At 38.5% G+C, this 19613-nt stretch overlaps 1 protein-coding gene across 9 annotated transcripts; it reads left to right on the top strand.

The window, feature by feature from the left end:
- The first annotated feature begins 7953 nt into the window (after positions 1–7953).
- LOC113321155 lies at positions 7954–15251 on the top strand. Of its 9 annotated transcripts, none has more exons than XR_003346512.1 (4): positions 7954–8992; positions 9475–12314; positions 12550–12661; positions 12797–15251. XR_003346512.1 is itself a non-coding variant. In XM_026569044.1 (2 exons), exons 1-2 carry the CDS (start codon positions 8437–8439, stop codon positions 9745–9747), a joined length of 624 nt encoding a protein of 207 aa, XP_026424829.1. In that variant the 5' UTR covers positions 7954–8436; the 3' UTR covers positions 9748–15251. The 9 variants fall into 9 exon arrangements, 2 of the variants coding, with proteins under 2 accessions (XP_026424829.1, XP_026424827.1); XR_003346513.1 differs by having other exon boundaries at positions 9475–12414; XR_003346514.1 differs by having other exon boundaries at positions 9475–12661; positions 12797–12904; positions 13002–15251.
- The last annotated feature ends 4362 nt before the right edge of the window (positions 15252–19613 follow it).

The following is a 19613-nucleotide window of genomic DNA, read 5'->3' as shown; positions in this document are numbered from 1 at the left end:
TGCATCATTGTGAAGCTCCTCCAGCTCTTGGAGTTGTAGCTTCCTTTGCTTTCCAGCCCCATCCATCTCCATATTGCATTGCTTAATAGCCCAAAACGCCTTATGCTCAATTTCAACGGGTATGACAAGGTTTACCATACACAAGCCTAAAGGGAGACATCCCGATAGGTGTCTTATATGTGGTTCTATAAGCCCACAAAGCATCATTAAGTCGCATGCTCCAATATTTCATTGTTGGATTCACCGTCTTCTCTAGAATGGATTTCACCTCCCGGTTAGACACCTCGGCTTGTCCATTTGTTTAGGGATGATAAGGTGTTGCAATCTTGTGCGGCACATTGTACTTCTTCAACAACTTTTGTAAGAACCTGTTTTTGAAGTGAGAACCCCCATCGCTAATTATGGCTCTTGGAATTCCAAACCTTGCAAATATATTAGCTTGCACAAAATCTGAAACCACTTTAGAATCATTAGTTGCGGTGGCCTTAGCTTCCACCCATTTGGAGACATAATCAACATCAAGTAAGATATAAAAATTCCCATGAGAGTTGAAAAAAGGACCCATAAAATCAATACCCCATACATCGGAAACTTCAATAAATTGGATAAAAGTTTGTGGCATTTGATTTCGGGCACCTAGATTTCCTGTTCTTTGGCACCTATCACAAGTTGTACAAAATATATATGCATCCTTGAATAAGGTTGGCCAATAGAAAACGCTTTCAAGTACCTTGTGATTGGTTCTCTTACTCCCAAAATGTCTTCCGCAAGCATAAGAGTGACAAAAAGACAAGATAGAATGAAATTCATATTCGGGAATGCACCTTCGTGTTACTTGGTCGTTCCAATGTTTCCATAAGTATGGATCATCCCATATGTATTGGTTCCTCAACTTCTTAAGTTTGTCCCTCTCAGCACGAGACAGGTTCTTTGGGATTTGTTTAGATACCAAGTAATTCACAATGTCAGCATACCATGGTTCTCCAAAGGCAATTGAGAATAGTTGCTCTTCCGGGAAACTTTCACGCAATGGGATAGATTCCTTGTCCACAGCAAGACGGCTCAAGTGATCCACAACGGTGTTCTCAATTCCTTTCTTGTCATTGATTTCAATATCGAACTCTTGCAAGAGTAGAATCCATCGTATGAACCTCGGTTTCGCTTCTTTCTTCATTAGCAAGTACCTAAGTGTTGCATGATCAAAAAATACAACAACTTTTGTACCATTTAGATACGAGCGAAATTTTTCCAAAGCAAAAACAATAACTAACAACTCTTTTTCAGTGGTTGTGTAGTTTTTTTGGGCCTCATTTAACGTTCTAGAAGCATAATAAATAGCATGAGGTATCTTCCCCACACGTTGCCCAAGCACCGCACCAACCGCATAGTCACTTGCATCACACATTAGCTAAAAAAGCTTGCTCCAATCCGGTGGTTTAATGATAGGGGCTGAAATCAAAAGTTCTTTCAAACGGTTGAATGCCGCCACACACTTTTCATCAAAGTTAAAAACCACATCTTTTTGCAATAAGTTGCAAAGTGGTGATGCTATATTGGAAAAACCCTTGATAAATCTACGATAAAAACCTGCATGACCAAGAAAAGAGCGTATTTCCCTCACCATAGTGGGAGGGTTAAAGCACGAATAAAGTCTATTTTAGATTTATCGACTTCCAAGCCTTTAGAAGATATTATATGGCCTAAAACTATGCCATGAGTTACCATGAAATGGCACTTCTCCCAATTCAGCACAAGGTTTGTTTCAACACATCGTTCAAGGATTAGAGACAAGTTGTTCAAGCAAAGGTCAAATGAATCACCAAAGACACTAAAGTCGTCCATGAACACTTCGATTATGTTTTCAATATATTCTGAAAAAATACTTACCATACACCTTTGAAAGGTAGCTGGAGAATAACACAAGCCAAAAGGAATCCTTCTGTAAGCAAAAGTACCGAAAGGACAAGTGAAAGTGGTTTTCTCTTGATCCTCCGGTGCTATCACAATCTGATTGTAACCTGACTAACAATCAAGGAAGCAATAGTAAGAATGTCCAGCTAAACGTTCAAGCATTTGATCAATAAAAGGCAATGGAAAATGATCTTTCCTAGTGGTTGCATTCAATTTCCTGTAATCAATCAAACCCTCCAACCGGTTTGCACACGAGTTGGGACAAGTTCATTCTTATCATTCTCCACCACCGTCACACCTGATTTCTTTGGCACTACTTGTATCGGGCTCACGCACTTGCTATCGGATATGGGGTAGATAACACCCACGTCTAAAAGCTTGAGTATCTCCTTTTTCACAAATTCCATCATAGGGGGATTCAAACGACGTTGTGCTTCCCTTGTAGGCATTGCATCGTCCTCCAAACGGATTTTGTGCATACAAACGGCAAGGCTTATACCCTTGATATCAGCAATTGTCCATCCTATGGCCGTCTTGTACTTCCTTAGCACCCTTAAGAGTTTTTGCTCCTGTAATTCACTAAGCTTGTTAGAAACAATCATAGGTAAATCATCCTTGTCACCCAAGTACAAGTACTTTAGGTGATCGGTAAGAGGTTTCAATTCTAACTTTGGAGATTTAACAATGGAAGGTACAAGCCTTTCATCACTGCATTGTAAAGAAATAAAAGAGATATTATGAGTTTCCGGGCATCCTTGTAGTGAATTAATATCACCAAGGGCTTCCTTGACTTCATTACCACACTCTACACCATTATCCATGTATGTAGTTAAAACGGTTTCCAAAGTATCTTCACCATTCAATTCAAATATTTGTTGTGCTAATGTACCCATCACATCAATGGAGAAACAAGACTGGTCATCACTAGGATATCTCATCGTCTCGAAAATGTTGAAACGTATTGTTTCTCCATCAAACTCCATAGTTAGCGTTCTCTTGTCTACATCAATGATCGTTTTCGCCGTTTTCATGAAGGGACGCCCAAGTAGCAATGGAAGACATGAGTCCGGTGAACCTTCATTCATATCCAACACACAAAAGTCAGCTGGAAATACAAGTTGATTAACCTGCACAAGAACACCCTCAACTATACCCATTGGGTAAACATTAGAGCGATCGGATAATTTCGATACAACTCCAGCCTTTTTAAGAGGACCAAGATCAAGTGAATTATACATGGATGCGGGCATAACATTTACGGATGCACCTAAGTCCAACATAGCTTTGTTAAATGTAGTGTTACCAATTGTCACTGGAATTTCAAAGCTACCGGGATCCTTGCGTTTCAGTGGGAGTTTGTGTTGTAATATTGTCGAAGAATTCTCCCCCACACTTAGCACTTCATTACCTTTGAGACTTTTCTTATTGGTCCGCAATTCCTTCAACACCTTTGCATACTTTGGAACTTACTTAATAGCATCAATGAGTGGTATGTTCACATGAATCTTTTTAAGAACGTCTAAAATCTCCTTTTCTAGTTCCGCCTTCTTGGAACTTGCAAATCTGCGAGGGAAAGGTAAAGGAGGAACATAAGTAGAAACCGGAGTTTTAGAGTTAGGAATAGGTACCTCAGAAGTTTGGGGAGAATCATCATTCTTCTCCTCCAAAACAGGTTCCTTTGGTGTTTCCACCTTGACCGAATCAGTAACTTCGGTTTGCACAAGTTGTGTATCACATCTCAACATAATAGCATTGACGTCCCCTTTTGGGTTGATAGGTTGAGAAAGGAGTTTCCCACCATTTTGTACCTTCAATTGATTCAACTCAATAGCCATAGAACCAACTTGAGTTTGCAAATCCTTAACCGTACTCTCCGTTCTTTGCATAAAAGATTTCAGCAACTCTTCCATATTGGACCCCATATTTTGAGGTTTTTGTTGTTGTTGTGGAAATTGTTATTGCTGAATTTGTTGTTGTTGTGGTTGAAATCCATTTGGACGGTTGAAAGTATGTTGTTGAGTCGCTCTTTGCTTGTTGGCATAGCTGAAGTTGGGATGATCTCTCCATCCTGGATTGTAAGTATTGGAGTAGGGATCATACCGTCTTTGTTGATTTGGAAAGACCGCATTAGCTTGCTCATCTTCATAACATCGAGGAGAACTTGGTATAACCGCGGCAGCAACTTGTTGCATCATTGCTGTCATGTTACCTATTTGTTGACAAAGTTCCTCGACCTCGCTCACTTCATTCACTCTTCTTAGAATCACATCTGAACCACGACTCAGGAATTGTTGTGAGTTCGCTTCCATGTGTTCAATCAACTCTCTAGCTTGTGCCACCATCTTGTTCACTAGTGCACCACCACATGCAGCATCAAGGAGATTCCTATCACTTGTTTGGAGTCCTTCATAAAAGTATTGGATAATCATAGCGTCACTAAATTGGTGGTGAAGGCAGCTTGCCACCAGTCTCTTGTATCGTTCCCAACACTCATACAATGATTATCCCACATTTTGCTTCATCCCACAAATTTCCTTGAGAATTTGAGTAGCCTTCGATGCAGGAAAATACCTATCTAAGAAAATTTTCTTCAACCTGTTCCATGTAGTGACACTTCCGGATGGCAAACAGTACAACCAATCCTTAGCGTTGTCCACTGTAGAAAATGGAAAACTTTCAACATTGCACCATCGACATCAGTCTCCGCTGGAATCATGGCCATGACAATGGTATGTAAGTCCATAAGATGCTTGTTTGGGTCTTCATTCACCATGCCATGGAACTTTGGTAACTCTCTAATCAACCCCGGCTTGATATCGAAGGTTGAGTTTGTTTGGATACACCATTGTTGTGCATCAAGCCTATGAGAAGCCAAGTCCTTGAGTGTACGAATTGCATCACCCATTGCTTCTTCTTCTTCAACTAGTGGTTCTTCTACGAATGGAACCTCTTGTTCTTCTTCCTTCTTATAGTTTTAACTTTTCTTCCACTTCTAACTCTTGTTCTTCCGTTGTGTCTTGACTTGGTTGGAGTATTGTGCCTCTTCGAGTAGCTATCCCGCACCTTGGATAGTTCAAGTTTTTAGAAGCCAGGGATTAGGTACCTGAAAACAATTCTCGCAAACAAGTGAGAAACAATACAAGAAACAAAAAGCAAATATGAAAGCAGAATTGATGATAAGAAACTAAAAACTTAATAGCAAGTTGTATGCCTCCCAGACACCGGCGCCAAAATTTGATCGTTGTCGTATGCGTCAAAAATAACTTCACTTTCTTACTTACAAATAATATGGATTAAGTATATGATAAGAAAGAGTTCATTCCACGGGAGGCGTTTGTTGTTATGCAAATTTCAGTTTCTTAGTAACCATGGGGGGATTTTGTTTTTATCAAAGCAATAAAATAATGCAAAGCAATAAAATAATTGGAATATCAATAAGGAGAAGATATTGGTCACGGGATAGTATCATTCACAAACATGTATTTTCATCAATGACTAGAATTGGTAATTTAATCTCTCATTTACTAGAAGTCCTAGGATACCTTGATCGCAAGTATATCACGTTAATTCCCTGATTTCATCACAACCACATTAAAAGATGTATATGTGAATTCTTCCTAGAAAGAAACCTAAAGTGTAAACGCACAATTAAGTTTAACTCCCTAAAAGCACTAAATTCTATGGAATAAGACTAATCAATGCAAACGAGCGTGTAAAAACACTAATCCGTTTTAACAAAGGTTGTGATTCATATGCAATTATAAAGATGTATCACTACAAGTAATAACCACACTATGCTACTTGCAATCAGGAATTGACAACTTTTTCGTATTGAAAATCCTAATCTAGCAATAGAGATGAATGCAAATCCAATTGATTGCGGACTCAATCAAACAAGCAATCAAATCATATGACAATATTAATAATGAATATAAACAATAAAGTTGAGACAAAACTAATGCATTGAATCAAATACCATATTGAGAAATCAAATTTATCCCATAACCAATATGTTTTTAGATATTCATAGCTTTTGAGTTCATCATAATCATAATCAATAATGAAATAAAGAAGATGAAAAATAAATTAAAGCAAACCCTAGTCGCCGCTCTCCAAAACTCCAAGTAGAAAATACGTGATGGTGTAGAAGATTTTTCTTTTTATCTCCCTTTCTTTTCAAAATTCGGTCCAAATATTTCAAAGTCCACAAGGTAGAAGTACACGAGCCCATCAAACCCATATAGAAAATAACTTAACCGAAAACTCGTGTCAAAAGTGGTCACCGGCTTGCTGACGTCATCACCAGAATCCGGTCACTGTTGTCGGAATCTGGTAGTCGTACAATGTCTCCAGTCACCTGAGTCATTGGAAACTATCACCAGGCAAGTGTATACTTCCAGCTACTCAACTCTACTTCTCTGCAGTTCATGCATTCGCATATGTACCATCTAAGCCAAATCCCATTCTTGTGGAAACATACCCAAAAGCGTAGCTCCAAACTCATATACCCAGCCGCCAAACCTTACCACCTACTCATACCCCCTTCATGATTCACTGAAACTTTACAATCCTCATTCTCGGTTCCAATATCTGGCACCCGTGCTAGTACCATCATCTCACCGTTTGTGCTCCGTTTTCGCACAGTTTCTGCAACTTAAAAACTGCCCCACAACACATCAATTCATGTTGCAGCAACCGTCTCTGCATATGGCCTGCAACACCACAAGCATTTCACTCTGCAGCTCTTCAACACCAAGTACACTGCCGCAACCATTCCATTTGTTCACTACATCCATTTCAAGCCATGGAACAACCCATTTTCAAATTCTTGGTCACTGCAGCATCTCCATCTCAGTCAGGCTACCTGCAATCACTTAACTCAGCTGCAAGCAGCTAAATTTTTCACAACTAATGCACCTGCAACTACTCATACATTCAGCTTCATTTTCTTGCCTAGCCATTGCGCTAACAGCTCACCTATTGCAGCTCCACCACTCTACAGTTCAAATCTCATCCACAACAAACAGCTTCACTGTCACTTGCTACCCTTCAGCTCAAGAAACAAAACCACCTGCAGTAGATACATCCATCTCCAGCTACAACGAATTTGCAATTTCATCATGACCACCACCAATTTCACAGACCCATTAGCTCAATCGATAACAACATCCCTTGTCTGCAATCTCAACTTTCATGGAAATTCCAACACAGCAAACCCACCTTCAAAAACAACCAACAGAGCAATTCTATCTCAGTCACAGTAACAACCCCCAGTTCAGAAGCTCCTTCTCGGTACAAGCTTTAATCAAACAACCATTACCAACCTCAGTTGCTGCTCCAATTTCTCTTAAACCCATTGCAGTAGCAAGAATTCTGCACTCAACCAACATATTCTTGATCACCAGTTCATGTTTCATATCACCACTTCCCTGAACCGCATCTTATCCATTTGCAGTTGCAACATGCTTGCAATATCTCAATCTTATCAACAACCATTAGAACTGCGACTTCCAATTCCTTGCTCAGATTCCTTGCATATCTTCTCATCTCAATGAGCTCTTAAGCTTTATTGTTCATAACAAGCTCAAAAACCCCATCTCACTGTCTTCTAGGCCAACTGAACTCAAGAACTTCATCATAATCCCATTATTCTACACATGAAACAGCATCAACGCAAATCCATCTTCACATTCAACAAACACATACTTCAATTGTGGAAAATTTACCATTTGATTCATCTTCTCGCTTCAAATCACAGCAACAACTTCAACTAATTCCATATCTCCTCTCTGGATTATTTCGAGCATCAATTTGTTGTATACTTATATATGAGAAAGAGTGCCCTTATCATGCTAGTTGTCAGTCTTTAATAGTAGTTATTGTTAGTAGTATTTAACTTAGAAGTGAGTGCTTTTATCTATGTAAGGGAGGGTTAGATGAGAACCATTTTGCTCAGTCTTGGCCGTTGGATTAGTTTGGCAACATAGCCTTATAAAGTCTGAGTCATTCTGTATTGCAACCTAATAGATTATCAATTATCAAATAAGAACCTTGTTCTTTAATGGCTGTGTTCTCTGAACTAAGATTTGGCCTGAATCTATTGATTTATGAGGTGTTTATCACTAATTCTATCCATCTGTTTGTCTACTTGTTATAGGGATACAACAATTGGCATCAGAGTCGTTCTATCCATTAAAAATCAGTCAAATTTTCTTCTGTCATGGATCAAAAACTAAAAGCAGCTTTAGAGGCGTTATCAACAGATCTAACTGCTAAGCTTGCTTCCTCTGCAAACACTTTCGACATCTTTCAAGAATATAATCGCAACTTCAGTAATACCTTGGATGAAATTTTTCCCACACTTTCGCCTCTACAAAGTCAAACGTGGTCGATTCAATTCCTTCTACTGTCATTAAAGTAGGTGATTCTCCCGATTTCTAGTTGCTTTCTTCTGATGTCGATGAAGAAGAAGGTTCTCTCAATTTAGGGTTAATTCCCTCATTTTTGTTTCATGAGAAGAATGATATGTCTGCTGGTGAGAGTTTACAGTATGAGAAAGTGGTGAAAACTGATGTTATTGAAGTCATTCGGTCAAATGAATTCGGAATCGGGGAAGTGAATCAGTTCATAAACAATGGCGTGAATGAATTCCTTCTACTGTCAAAGCCTCTGCAACCACTTTCTCCATCTATTTCTGATGAAAAAGCCTCTACAAAGTCAAACATGGTCGATTCAATTCCTTCTACTGTCATTGAAGTAGGTGATTCTCCCGATTTCGAGTTGCTTTCTTCTGATGTCGATGAAGAAGAAGGTTCTCTCAATTTAGGGTTAATTCCATCACTTTTGTTTCATAAGAAGAATGATATGTCTGCTTGTGAGAGTTTACAGTATGAGAAAGTGGTGAAAACTGATGTTATTAAAGTCATTGGGTCAAATGAATTCAGAATATGGAAAGTGAATCAGTTCATAAACAATGGCGTGAATGAATTCCTTGTGAGAAATTGCGTTCAAATTTTTTCGGAGACCCATCAAAATGTTGGATGTTTGACCGAGTTGCTCTTTCTTCATAGCAAAATCCTTGGTATGGCTTGTTTTCACTTTGAACTTCATGATTCTCGCTCGTTATTTGATCGTGGTAAATGTGTTGATAAATTGTTTCTCCGATTACTTCTTAGTTTTGGGTATAAATTAGATTTTTCATTTATACAATAAATTCATTTTTTACGTGTTAATGATGCTGAAGTTTATGCTGAGAGGAAGTTGTTTGCTAAAATGCCAGATAGAATTAGAATTTTTCACTTGTTTTGGCATGGAGGGTTAAATATGGGAAGGCACAGGAAATGTTTTCTATTGTGGCTGAGAAAACTGCTATTTTGATATTCACGGTGGTTAATATAGTTACTAATGAAATCGCACAAGAAATGATTGGTAACATGCTTGATAATAATTTGTGGAGTATCACTGATGGTAGTGTTCATTTTTATGAATTACCTACGGAAGAATTTTCTAAGTATGTCATTTATGGTGATTGTTCTTTGCTTGATGCTCAATATGAATATCCAGATTGTATCGGATGGTGGAGTTTGAATGGGCAAGAAGACGATATATTGCTGTCTATTTCTGTGAAAAAATTTCATGTAGAATTGCTCGTGATTTTAGTTGCTAGCCAAGGTGATGTGCACCAGGTTTTAATGAAGAAGTTTCAAATTCTTTCGTTGCTTACATTATCACTTCACCCTAGTGATACAACTCAAATTTTTCTCTTCAGCACTTGTTATTGGTGGGGTTGGGTATATCAAGCAAGGGCAGCTTATACATGCACCAGAAAGTTTTTAAGGAGGTTGAGAGCTCATCTCCTTCTCATGGGAATTCAAATTCTTCATGGGTGGCTGGCTGTAGTATCCTTGCAGTGGGAATCCAGTTTCTTTCCTATGGGTTTCTGGATTACAAACAGTTGGTGCAGATGTCATTCTTTCACATCCCCAACTTAGTTCACCTCCTACTACCAGGGTCCTTTATGGTGAGTTATCGAAGAGAAAGGAATTATTGCAGTTTGCAAGCAGATTGAGCATTCAGATCTTGCTCTTGGTACATCATATTCTTCATGTGAGACTGTTACTGGAGTATTGGAGGTAGAAGTTTAAATTGGTTCCACCTGATTTGTGGAGTCTGAGAAATGCTAGCTGGATTGATAACATTTTATCTTGGTTGTGTGCTTTGATGAAAACGGAAATTATAGACACAACCTGTTCTACAAAGCTGAGGTCCATCATCAATTTGCAAGTGGATCATCTTACATTACGTTTTGCAAGGCTGCTAAGGCACTTGATCTGTTTGTTAACATTCAACTTGGGCCTGCAACCAAGTGTGTTATTATTATTCAGTTTTTGACCCAGGAACTGTTTGCTGACTTGGTTGGGAATATAGTGTGGATACGAAATTATGGTAATGCTGATAGTCTCTTGCAGCTTCCACTTGGTTTACATACTACTTCACAAGAGTCCTACAACACTATTCAAGCTCTTATTAGACAACCAGGATGTCGCCAAGTGAAGGCTCCTATGTACTCAACCGGGAAGAATCAGGACTCGACATATTCTCCTATACCGTTTTTGCTCACTGTGCTTCCACATGGCTCGAATGTAGCAAATATGGTTGGAATTCAAGTCTTGCTCGTGGTACTTAAGATTCTACACTAGTTGGTAAGGGTAGATTACTTAAGATGGAAATTCAGATTTCACTACCAACTATGGTGTCTGGGGTTTCAAACAGTGAAAGGTTTTATCCAGTTGGAGTTTGATAAATGGACAATGGTTTCTTTGCGGGAGAGATACACAGTAAACTGGGATGTTTTGCTCATCAATTGCATACTTGTGGGAGTGTCTACTCAAGTATATACTGAAGTGTTTGAGCATCATAAGTTTTACTTCGATCCTACAGCCAAATATTTAATTCATTGTCAACTTATGCGAGATAATGGCAGAGAAGGAGAGGGTGAAACTAACAAAAACTTACAAGCAGCCCACCTTGTTGTCAGAGGGGTAATTGTGTAGCACAGCAAAGTATGCCAGCATACTAATCTGGGGTCAATTGAAAATTTCAGTCCATCAGCTATTATATTTGCAATAATACTTGCATCACCCTTCGAACAACTAGCTTCCCAGCTCAAGAAGTTATTCGTGGAGAGCCGCGGACAGATTGCAACGTCCAGTGGTTAGACACCAGGGCCCATGCTTGATAGAGTCGTTTTCCTAATGTTACTTATCTATCAATATGATAATACTGATGATAAAGCACATGTTCACTCGGCGGAATGGCGTACAAGAATGGCATCTCAAATCCTGCTCAAGGTAACCCTGTGGATTAATTTCTAGGGCGGACTTGAGAGTCATATAATCACAGGACGGTTCTTTTTACAATCATCCTTGAGGACAAGGATGTTCTCAAGGGGGGTGGAATGTTGTATACTTATATATGAGAAAGATTGTCCTTATCATGTTAGCTGTCAGTCTTGAGTAGTGGTTGTTGTTAGTAGTATTTAACTTAGGAATGAGTGCCTTTATCTATGTAAGGGAGGGTTAGATGAGAACCATTTGGCTCAGTCTTGTCCGTTGGATTATTTTGGAAACTTAGCCTTATAAAGTTTGAGTCAGTCTGTATTGCAACCTAATCGATTATCAAATAAGAACCTTGTTCTTTAATGGTTGTGTTCTCTGAACTCAGATTTGGCCTGAATCTATTGATTTAGGAGGTGTTTATCACCAATTCTATCCACCTGTTTGTCTACTTGTCGTAGGGATACAACAATTGGCATCAGAGTCGTTCTATCCATTCAAAATCAGTCAATTTTTTTTTTATCATGGATTGAAAACTAAAAGCAGCTTTAGAGGCGTCATCAACAGATCTAACTGCTAAGCTTGCTTCCTCTGCAACCACTTTCGACATCTTTCAAGAATATAATCGCAACTTCAGTAATACGTTGGATGAAATTTTTCCCACCCTTTTTCCATCTATTTCTGATGAAAAAGCCTCTACAAAGTCAAACATGGTCGATTCAATTCCTTCTACTGTCATTGAAGTAGGTGAATCTCCCGATTTCGAGTTGCTTTCTTCTGATGTCGACGAAGAAGAAGGTTCTCTCAATTTAGGGTTAATTCCATCACTTTTGTTTCATAAGAAGAATGATATGTCTGCTGGTGAGAGTTTACAGTATGAGAAACCGGTGAAAACTGATTTAATTGAAATCATTCGGTCAAATGAATTCAGAATCGGGGAAGTGAATCAGTTCATAAACAATGGCGTGAATGAATTCCTTGTGAGAAATTGCATTCAAATTTTTTCAGAGACCCATCACAATGTTGGATGTTTGACCGAGTTGCTCTTTCTTCATAGCAAAATCCTTGGTATGGCTTGTTTTCACATTGAACTTCATGATTCTCGTTCGTTATTTGATCGTGGTAAATGTGTTGATAAATTGGCTCTCCGATTACTTCTTAGTTTTGGGTATGAATTAGATTTTTCATCTATACAATCAATTCATTTTTTACATGTTAATGATGCTGAAGTTTATGCTGAGAGGAAGTTGTTTGTTAAAATGCCAGATATAATTAGAATTTTTCACTTGTTTTGGCATGGAAGGTTAAACATGGGAAGGCACAGGAAATGCTTGCTATTGTGGCTGAGAAAACTGCTATTTTGATATTCACGGTGGTTAAGTCAGCTACCAATGGAATCGCACAAGAAATGATTGGTAACATGCTTGATAATAATTTGTGGAGTATTACTGATGGTAGTGCTCATTTTTATGAATTACCTACGGAAGAGTTTTCTAAGTCTGTCATTTATGGTGATTGTTCTTTGCTTGATGCTCAATATGAATATCCAGATTGTATCGGATGGTGGAGTTTGAATGGGAAAGAAGACGATATACTGCTGTCTATTTCTGTGAAAAAATTTCATGTAGAATTGCTCGTGATTTTAGTTGCTAGCCAAGGTGATGTGCACCAGGTTTTAATTAAGAAGTTTCAAATTCTTTCGTTGCTTACATTATCACTTCACCCTAGTGATATAGCTCAAATTTTTCTCTTCAGCACTTGTTATTGGTGGGGTTGGGTATATCAAGCAAGGGAAGCTTATATATGCACCAGAAAGTTTTTAAGGAGGTTGAGAGCTCAGCTCCTTCTCATGGGAATTCAAATTCTTCATGGGTGGCTGGCTGTAGTATCCTTGCAGTGGGAATCCAGTTTATTTCTTATGGGTTTCTGGAGTACAACAGTTGGTGCAGATGTCATTATTTCACACCCAAACTTAGTTCACCTCCTACTACCAGGGTCTTTTATGGTGAGTTGTCGAAGAGAAAGGAATTATTGCAGTTTGTAAGCAGATTGAGCATTCAGATCTTGCTCTTGGTACATCATACTCTTCATGTGAGACTGTTACTGGAGTATTGGAGGTAGAAGTTTAAATTGGTTCCACCTGATTTGTGGAGTCTGAGAAATGCTAGCTGGATTGATAACAATTTTATCTTGGTTGTGTTCTTTGACGAAAACGGAAATTATAAACGCAACCTATTCTACAAAGTTGAGGTCCATCATCAATTTGCAAGTGGATCATCTTGCATTATATTTTGAAAGACTGCTAAGGCACTTGATCTATTTGTTAACATTCAACTTGGGCCTGCAACCAAGTGTGTTACTGTTATTCAGTTTTTGACCCAGGAACTGTTTGCTGACTTGGTTGGGAATATAGTGTGGATACGGAATTATGGTAATGCTGATAGTCTCTTGCAGCTTCCACTTGGTTTACATACTACTTCACAAGAGTCCTACAAAACTATTCAAGCTCTTATTAGACAACCAGGATGTCGCCAAGTGAAGGCTCCTATGTACTCAACCGGGAAGAATCAGGACTCGACATATTCTCCTATACCGTTTTTGCTCACTGTGCTTCCACATGGCTCGAATGTAGCAAATATGGTTGGAATTCAAGTCTTGCTCGTGGTACTTAACATTCTACACAAGTTGGTAAGGGTGGATTACTTAAGATGGAAATTCAGATTTCACTACCAACTATGGTGTCTGGGGTTTCAAACAGTGAAAGGTTTTATCCAGTAGGAGTTTGATAAATGGACGATGGTTTCTTTGCGAGAAAGATACACAGTAAACTGGGATGTTTTGCTCATCAATTGCATACTTGTGGGAGTGTCTACTCAAGTATATACTGAAGTGTTTGAGCATCATAAGTTTTATTTCGATCATACAGCCAAATATTTGATTCATTGTCAACTTATGCGAGATAATGGCAGAGGAGGAGAGGGTGCAACTAACAAAAACTTACAAGCAGCCCACCTTGTTGTCAGAGGGGTAATTGTGTAGCACAGCAAAGTGTTTCAGCATACTAATCTGGGGTCAATTGAAAATTTCAGGCCATCAGCTGTTATATTTGCAATAATACTTGCATCACCCTTCGAACAACTAGCTTCCCAGCTCAAGAAGTTACTTGTGGAGAGCCGCGGACAGATTGCAACGTCCGGTGGTTAGACACCAGGGCCCATGATTGATAGAGTCATTTTCCTAATGTTACTTATCTATCAAGATTATAATACTGATGATAAAGCACTTGTTCACTCGGCGGAATGGCGTACAAGAATGGCATCTCAAATCCTGCTCAAGGTAACCATGTGGATTAATATCTAGGGAGGACTTGAGAGTCATATGATCACAGGACGGTTCTTTTTACACTCATCCTTGAGGACAAGGATGTTTTCAAGGGGGGTGGAATGTTGTATACTTATATATGAGAAAGAGTGCCCTTATCATGCTAATTGTCAGTCTTGAGTAGTAGTTTTTGTTAGTAGTATTTAACTTAGGAATTAGTGCCTTTATCTATGTAAGGGAGGGTTAGATGAGAACCATTTGGCTCAGTCTTGGCCGTTGGATTAGTTTGGAAACTTAGCCTTATAAAGTCTGAGTCAATCTGTATTGCAACCTAATCGATTATCAATTATCATTTAAGAACCTTGTTCTTTAATGGTTGTGTTCTCTGAACTCAGATTTGGCCTGAATCTTTTGATTTAGGAGGTGTTTATCACCAATTCTATCCATCTGTTTGTCTACTTGTTGCAGGGATACAACAATTGGCATCAGAGTCGTTCTATCCATTCAAAATCAGTCAATTTTTTTTTATCATGGATCAAAAACTAAAAGCATCTTTAGAGGCGTCATCAACAGATCTAACTGCTAAGCTTGCTTCCTCTGCAAACACTTTCGACATCTTTCAAGAATATAATCGCAACTTCAATAATACCTTGGATGAATTTTTTCCCACCCTTTCTCAATCTATTTCAGATGAAAAAGCCTCTACAAAGTCAAACGTGGTCGATTCAATTCTTCTACTGTCATTGAAGTAGGTGATTCTCCCGATTTCGAGTTGCTTTATTCTGATGTCGACGAAGAAGAAGGTTCTCTCAATTTAGGGTTAATTCCATCATTTTTGTTTCATAAGAAGAATGATATGTCTGTTGGTAAGAGTTTACAGTATGAGAAAGTGGTGAAAACTGATGTTATTGAAGTCATTCGGTCAAATGAATTCAGAATCGGGGAAGTGAATCAGTTCATAAACAATGGCGTGAATGAATTCCTTGTGAGAAATTGCGTTCAAATTTTTTCAGAGACCCATCACAATGTTGGATGTTTAACCGAGTTTCTCTTTCTTCATAGCAAAATCCTTGGTATGGCTTGTTTTCACATTGAACTTCATGATTCTCGTTCGTTATTTGATCGTGGTAAATGTGTTGATAAATTGGCTCTCCGATTACATCTTAGTTTTGGGTATAAATTAGATTTTTCATCTATACAATCAATTCATTTTTGACGTGTTAATGATGCTGAAGTTTATGCTGAGAGGAAGTTGTTTGTTAAAATGCCAGATATAATTAGAATTTTTCACTTGTTTTGGCATGGAAGGTTAAACATGGGAAGGCACAGGAAATGCTTGCTATTGTGGCTGAGGAGTATTACTGATGGTAGTGCTCATTTTTATGAATTACCTACGGAAGAATTTTCTAAGTCTGTCATTTATGGTGATTGTTCTTTGCTTGATGCTCAATATGAATATCCAGATTGTATCGGATGGTGGAGTTTGAATGGGAAAGAAGACGATATACTGCTGTCTATTTCTGTGAAAAAATTTCATGTAGAATTGCTCGTGATTTTAGTTGCTAGCCAAGGTGATGTGCGCCAGGTTTTAATGAAGAAGTTTCAAATTCTTTCGTTGCTTACATTATCTTCACCCTAGTGATATAGCTCAAATTTTTCTCTTCGGCACTTTTTATTGGTGGGGTTGGGTATATCAAGCAAGGGAAGCTTATATATGCACCAGAAAGTTTTTATGGAGGTTGAGAGCTCAGCTCCTTCTCATGGGAATTCAAATTCTTCATGGGTGGCTGGCTGTAGTATCCTTGCAGTGGGAATCCAGTTTTTTTCCTATGTGTTTCTGGAGTACAACAGTTGGTGCAGATGTCATTCTTTCACGGCCCCAACTTAGTTCACCTCCTACTACCAAGGTCCTTTATGGTGAGTTATCGAAGAGAAAGGAATTATTGCAGTTTGTAAGCAGATTGAGCATTCAGATCTTGCTCTTGGTACATCATATTCTTCATGTGAGACTGTTACTGGAGTATTGGAGGTGGAAGTTTAAATTGGTTCCACCTGATTTGTGGAGTCTGAGAAATGCTAGCTGGATTGATAACAATTTTATCTTGGTTGTGTGCTTTGACGAAAACGGAAATTATAGACGCAACATGTTCTACAAAGTTGAGGTCCATCATCAATTTGCAAGTGGATCATCTTGCATTATATTTTGAAAGACTGCTAAGGCACTTGATCTATTTGTTAACATTCAACTTGGGCCTGCAACCAAGTGTGTTACTGTTATTCAGTTTTTGACCCAGGAACTGTTTGCTGACTTGGTTGGGAATATAGTGTGGATACGGAATTATGGTAATGCTGATAGTCTCTTGCAGCTTCCACTTGGTTTACATACTACTTCACAAGAGTCTTACAACACTATTCAAGCTCTTATTAGACAACCAGGATGTCGCCAAGTGAAGGCTCCTATGTACTCAACCGGGAAGAATCAGGACTCGACATATTCTCCTATACCGTTTTTGCTCACTGTGCTTCCACATGGCTCGAATGTAGCAAATATGGTTGGAATTCAAGTCTTGCTCGTGGTACTTAACATTCTACACAAGTTGGTAAGGGTAGATTACTTAAGATGGAAATTCAGATTTCACTACCAACTATGGTGTCTGGGGTTTCAAACAGTGAAAGGTTTTATCCAGTTGGAGTTTGATAAATGGACAATGGTTTCTTTGCGAGAAAGATACACAGTAAACTGGGATGTTTTGCTCATAAATTGCATACTTGTGGGAGTGTCTACTCAAGTATATACTGAAGTGTTTGAGCATCATAAGTTTTACTTCGATCCTACAGCCAAATATTTAATTCATTGTCAACTTATGCGAGATAATGGCAGAGGAGGAGAGGGTGCAACTAACAAAAACTTACAAGCAGCCCACCTTGTTGTCAGAGGGGTAATTGTGTAGCACACCAAAGTGTGCCAGCATACTAATCTGGGGTCAACTGAAAAATTCAGGCCATCAGCTGTTATATTTGCAATAATACTTGCATCACCCTTCGAACAACTATCTTCCCAGCTCAAGTAGTTACTCGTGGAGAGACACAGACAGATTGCAACGTCCAGTGGTTAGACACCAAGACCCATGCTTGATATAGTCGTTTTCCTAATGTTACTTATCTATCAAGATGATAATACTGATGATAAAGCACCTGTTCACTCGGCGGAATGGCGTACAAGAATGGCATCTCAAATCCTGCTCAAAGTAACCATGTGGATTAATTTCTAGGGCGGACTAGAGAGTCATATGATCACAGGACGGTTCTTTTTACACTCATCCTTGAGGACAAGGATGTTTTCAAGGGGGGTGGAATGTTGTATACTTATATATATGAGAAAGAGTGCCATTATCATGCTAGCTGTCAGTCTTGAGTAGTAGTTTTTGTTAGTAGTATTTAACTTAGGAATTAGTGTCTTTATCTATGTAAGGGAGGGTTAGATGAGAACCATTTGGCTCAGTCTTGGCCGTTGGATTAATTTGGAAACTTAGCCTTATAAAATCTGAGTCAGTCTGTATTGAAACCTAATCGATTATCAATTATCAAATAAGAGCCTTGTTCTTAATGGATGTGTTCTCTGAACTCAGATTTGGCCTGAATCTATTGATTTAGGAGGTGTTTATCACCAATTCTATACATCTGTTTGTCTACTTATTGTAGGGATACAACACAATTCTTCTCTTACTCTGCTGGAACTTCAAATCTTAGTTAAACCCACTCCTGATTCGTTCTAACTCATTAATTCTTCAACTGAGTTCTCGATTGAGAATTCAAACTCAGCAGAACCCTAACTCCATTAACCAACATCAACAGTAGCAGCTGTAATTTTTCTTCATCTCATGTTCTTGACTGCAACAAATTCAAAAACCCCATCAGTTTCTTCATCGATTCTCTTATTTCTGCATCTCAAACTCTCGGAGTCCCTTTTATCTCTCGAATTCAGGTAACATAATAAAAAGAGGAAATAAACACTTCTCTGAATTCTAGGTATTATGTAGGAAGAGACTTTGATAATCCACCCTGGTGAAATGATAAGGGCTGTTCAGATTTCATTTGGCCTGTCAGACGACTGATTGCATATCCACTTTCTTGCTCAACTGTCAGTTCTGGGGAACTGACAGCTAATTCTTCCTCTTCTTTGCTGCGTACTTAGCTGGCTCCAAACATCATTAGCATGTGCATTGAGCTTTTTGCGTTTTACGATCCAACTGGACGATTTCTCCTTCTTTTGCTCCAAAGGATTCCAAAGTACCTAAATACTCAAAAGTAACATAAGATACATATTTTACAAGAGAAATAGCAAGGAAATCATAAACAATAGATATAAAATCAAGGTGTTTTAGACACCTATCATCTACAAAGTTTAATGGTTAAGCAATAAACCTCGTATTGTATTCCTTAATATTATGTCTATCTAGAGTGTTCATGCTTCGCAGTTTTGTTTTCAATATGCACGACTTGAAAGATACGTTAGAGAATGAAACAGTTCAAGTCAAATATCACTAACCTCAAATGGAAGGATGATGTTGTCGTTGTAGCTCCTTGTTTCTTCACTTCTTCAAGTCTTCGCAATACTTGTAATGTCTCATATCCTAATACTTTCAAGCTAGCCTATACGAAGTTGACTCTAGTACATAATCAAGCGACTCTTAAAATGACTTTTGGTTCACTAAAATATGACAACCAAACTTGACATACCAACGCTTGGTGGGTTCAACCGATCTATGCTCTAATAGTAGATGATATACGAACCAGGGATAGAAGTACTGTTACTCAAGATGTACTCTTTGATTGGGAGTAAAACTTGAAAAAATCCGAAGAATTTGGTTTTAACTTGAAGTGGCTTCGTCAAAGGATCGATACCATCAAGTATGCAGTAGAGAACAATATACCTTTTACCAGTGATGTTGTGGTGAAGAAAATGGCTAGGATCGCTGAATTGACTGAAAAGCTGAAGTTGGAAAAAGCAGCCTTGCAAGTCTTGGAGAATGCAGAAAGAAGAAA

The sequence above is a fragment of the Papaver somniferum genome, chromosome 11, assembly GCF_003573695.1.
Source record: "Papaver somniferum cultivar HN1 chromosome 11, ASM357369v1, whole genome shotgun sequence".
Classification (NCBI taxonomy): domain Eukaryota; kingdom Viridiplantae; phylum Streptophyta; class Magnoliopsida; order Ranunculales; family Papaveraceae; genus Papaver; species Papaver somniferum.
Note: the sequence above shows the minus strand (reverse complement) of the source record. Positions and strands in the feature narration are given on the sequence as shown.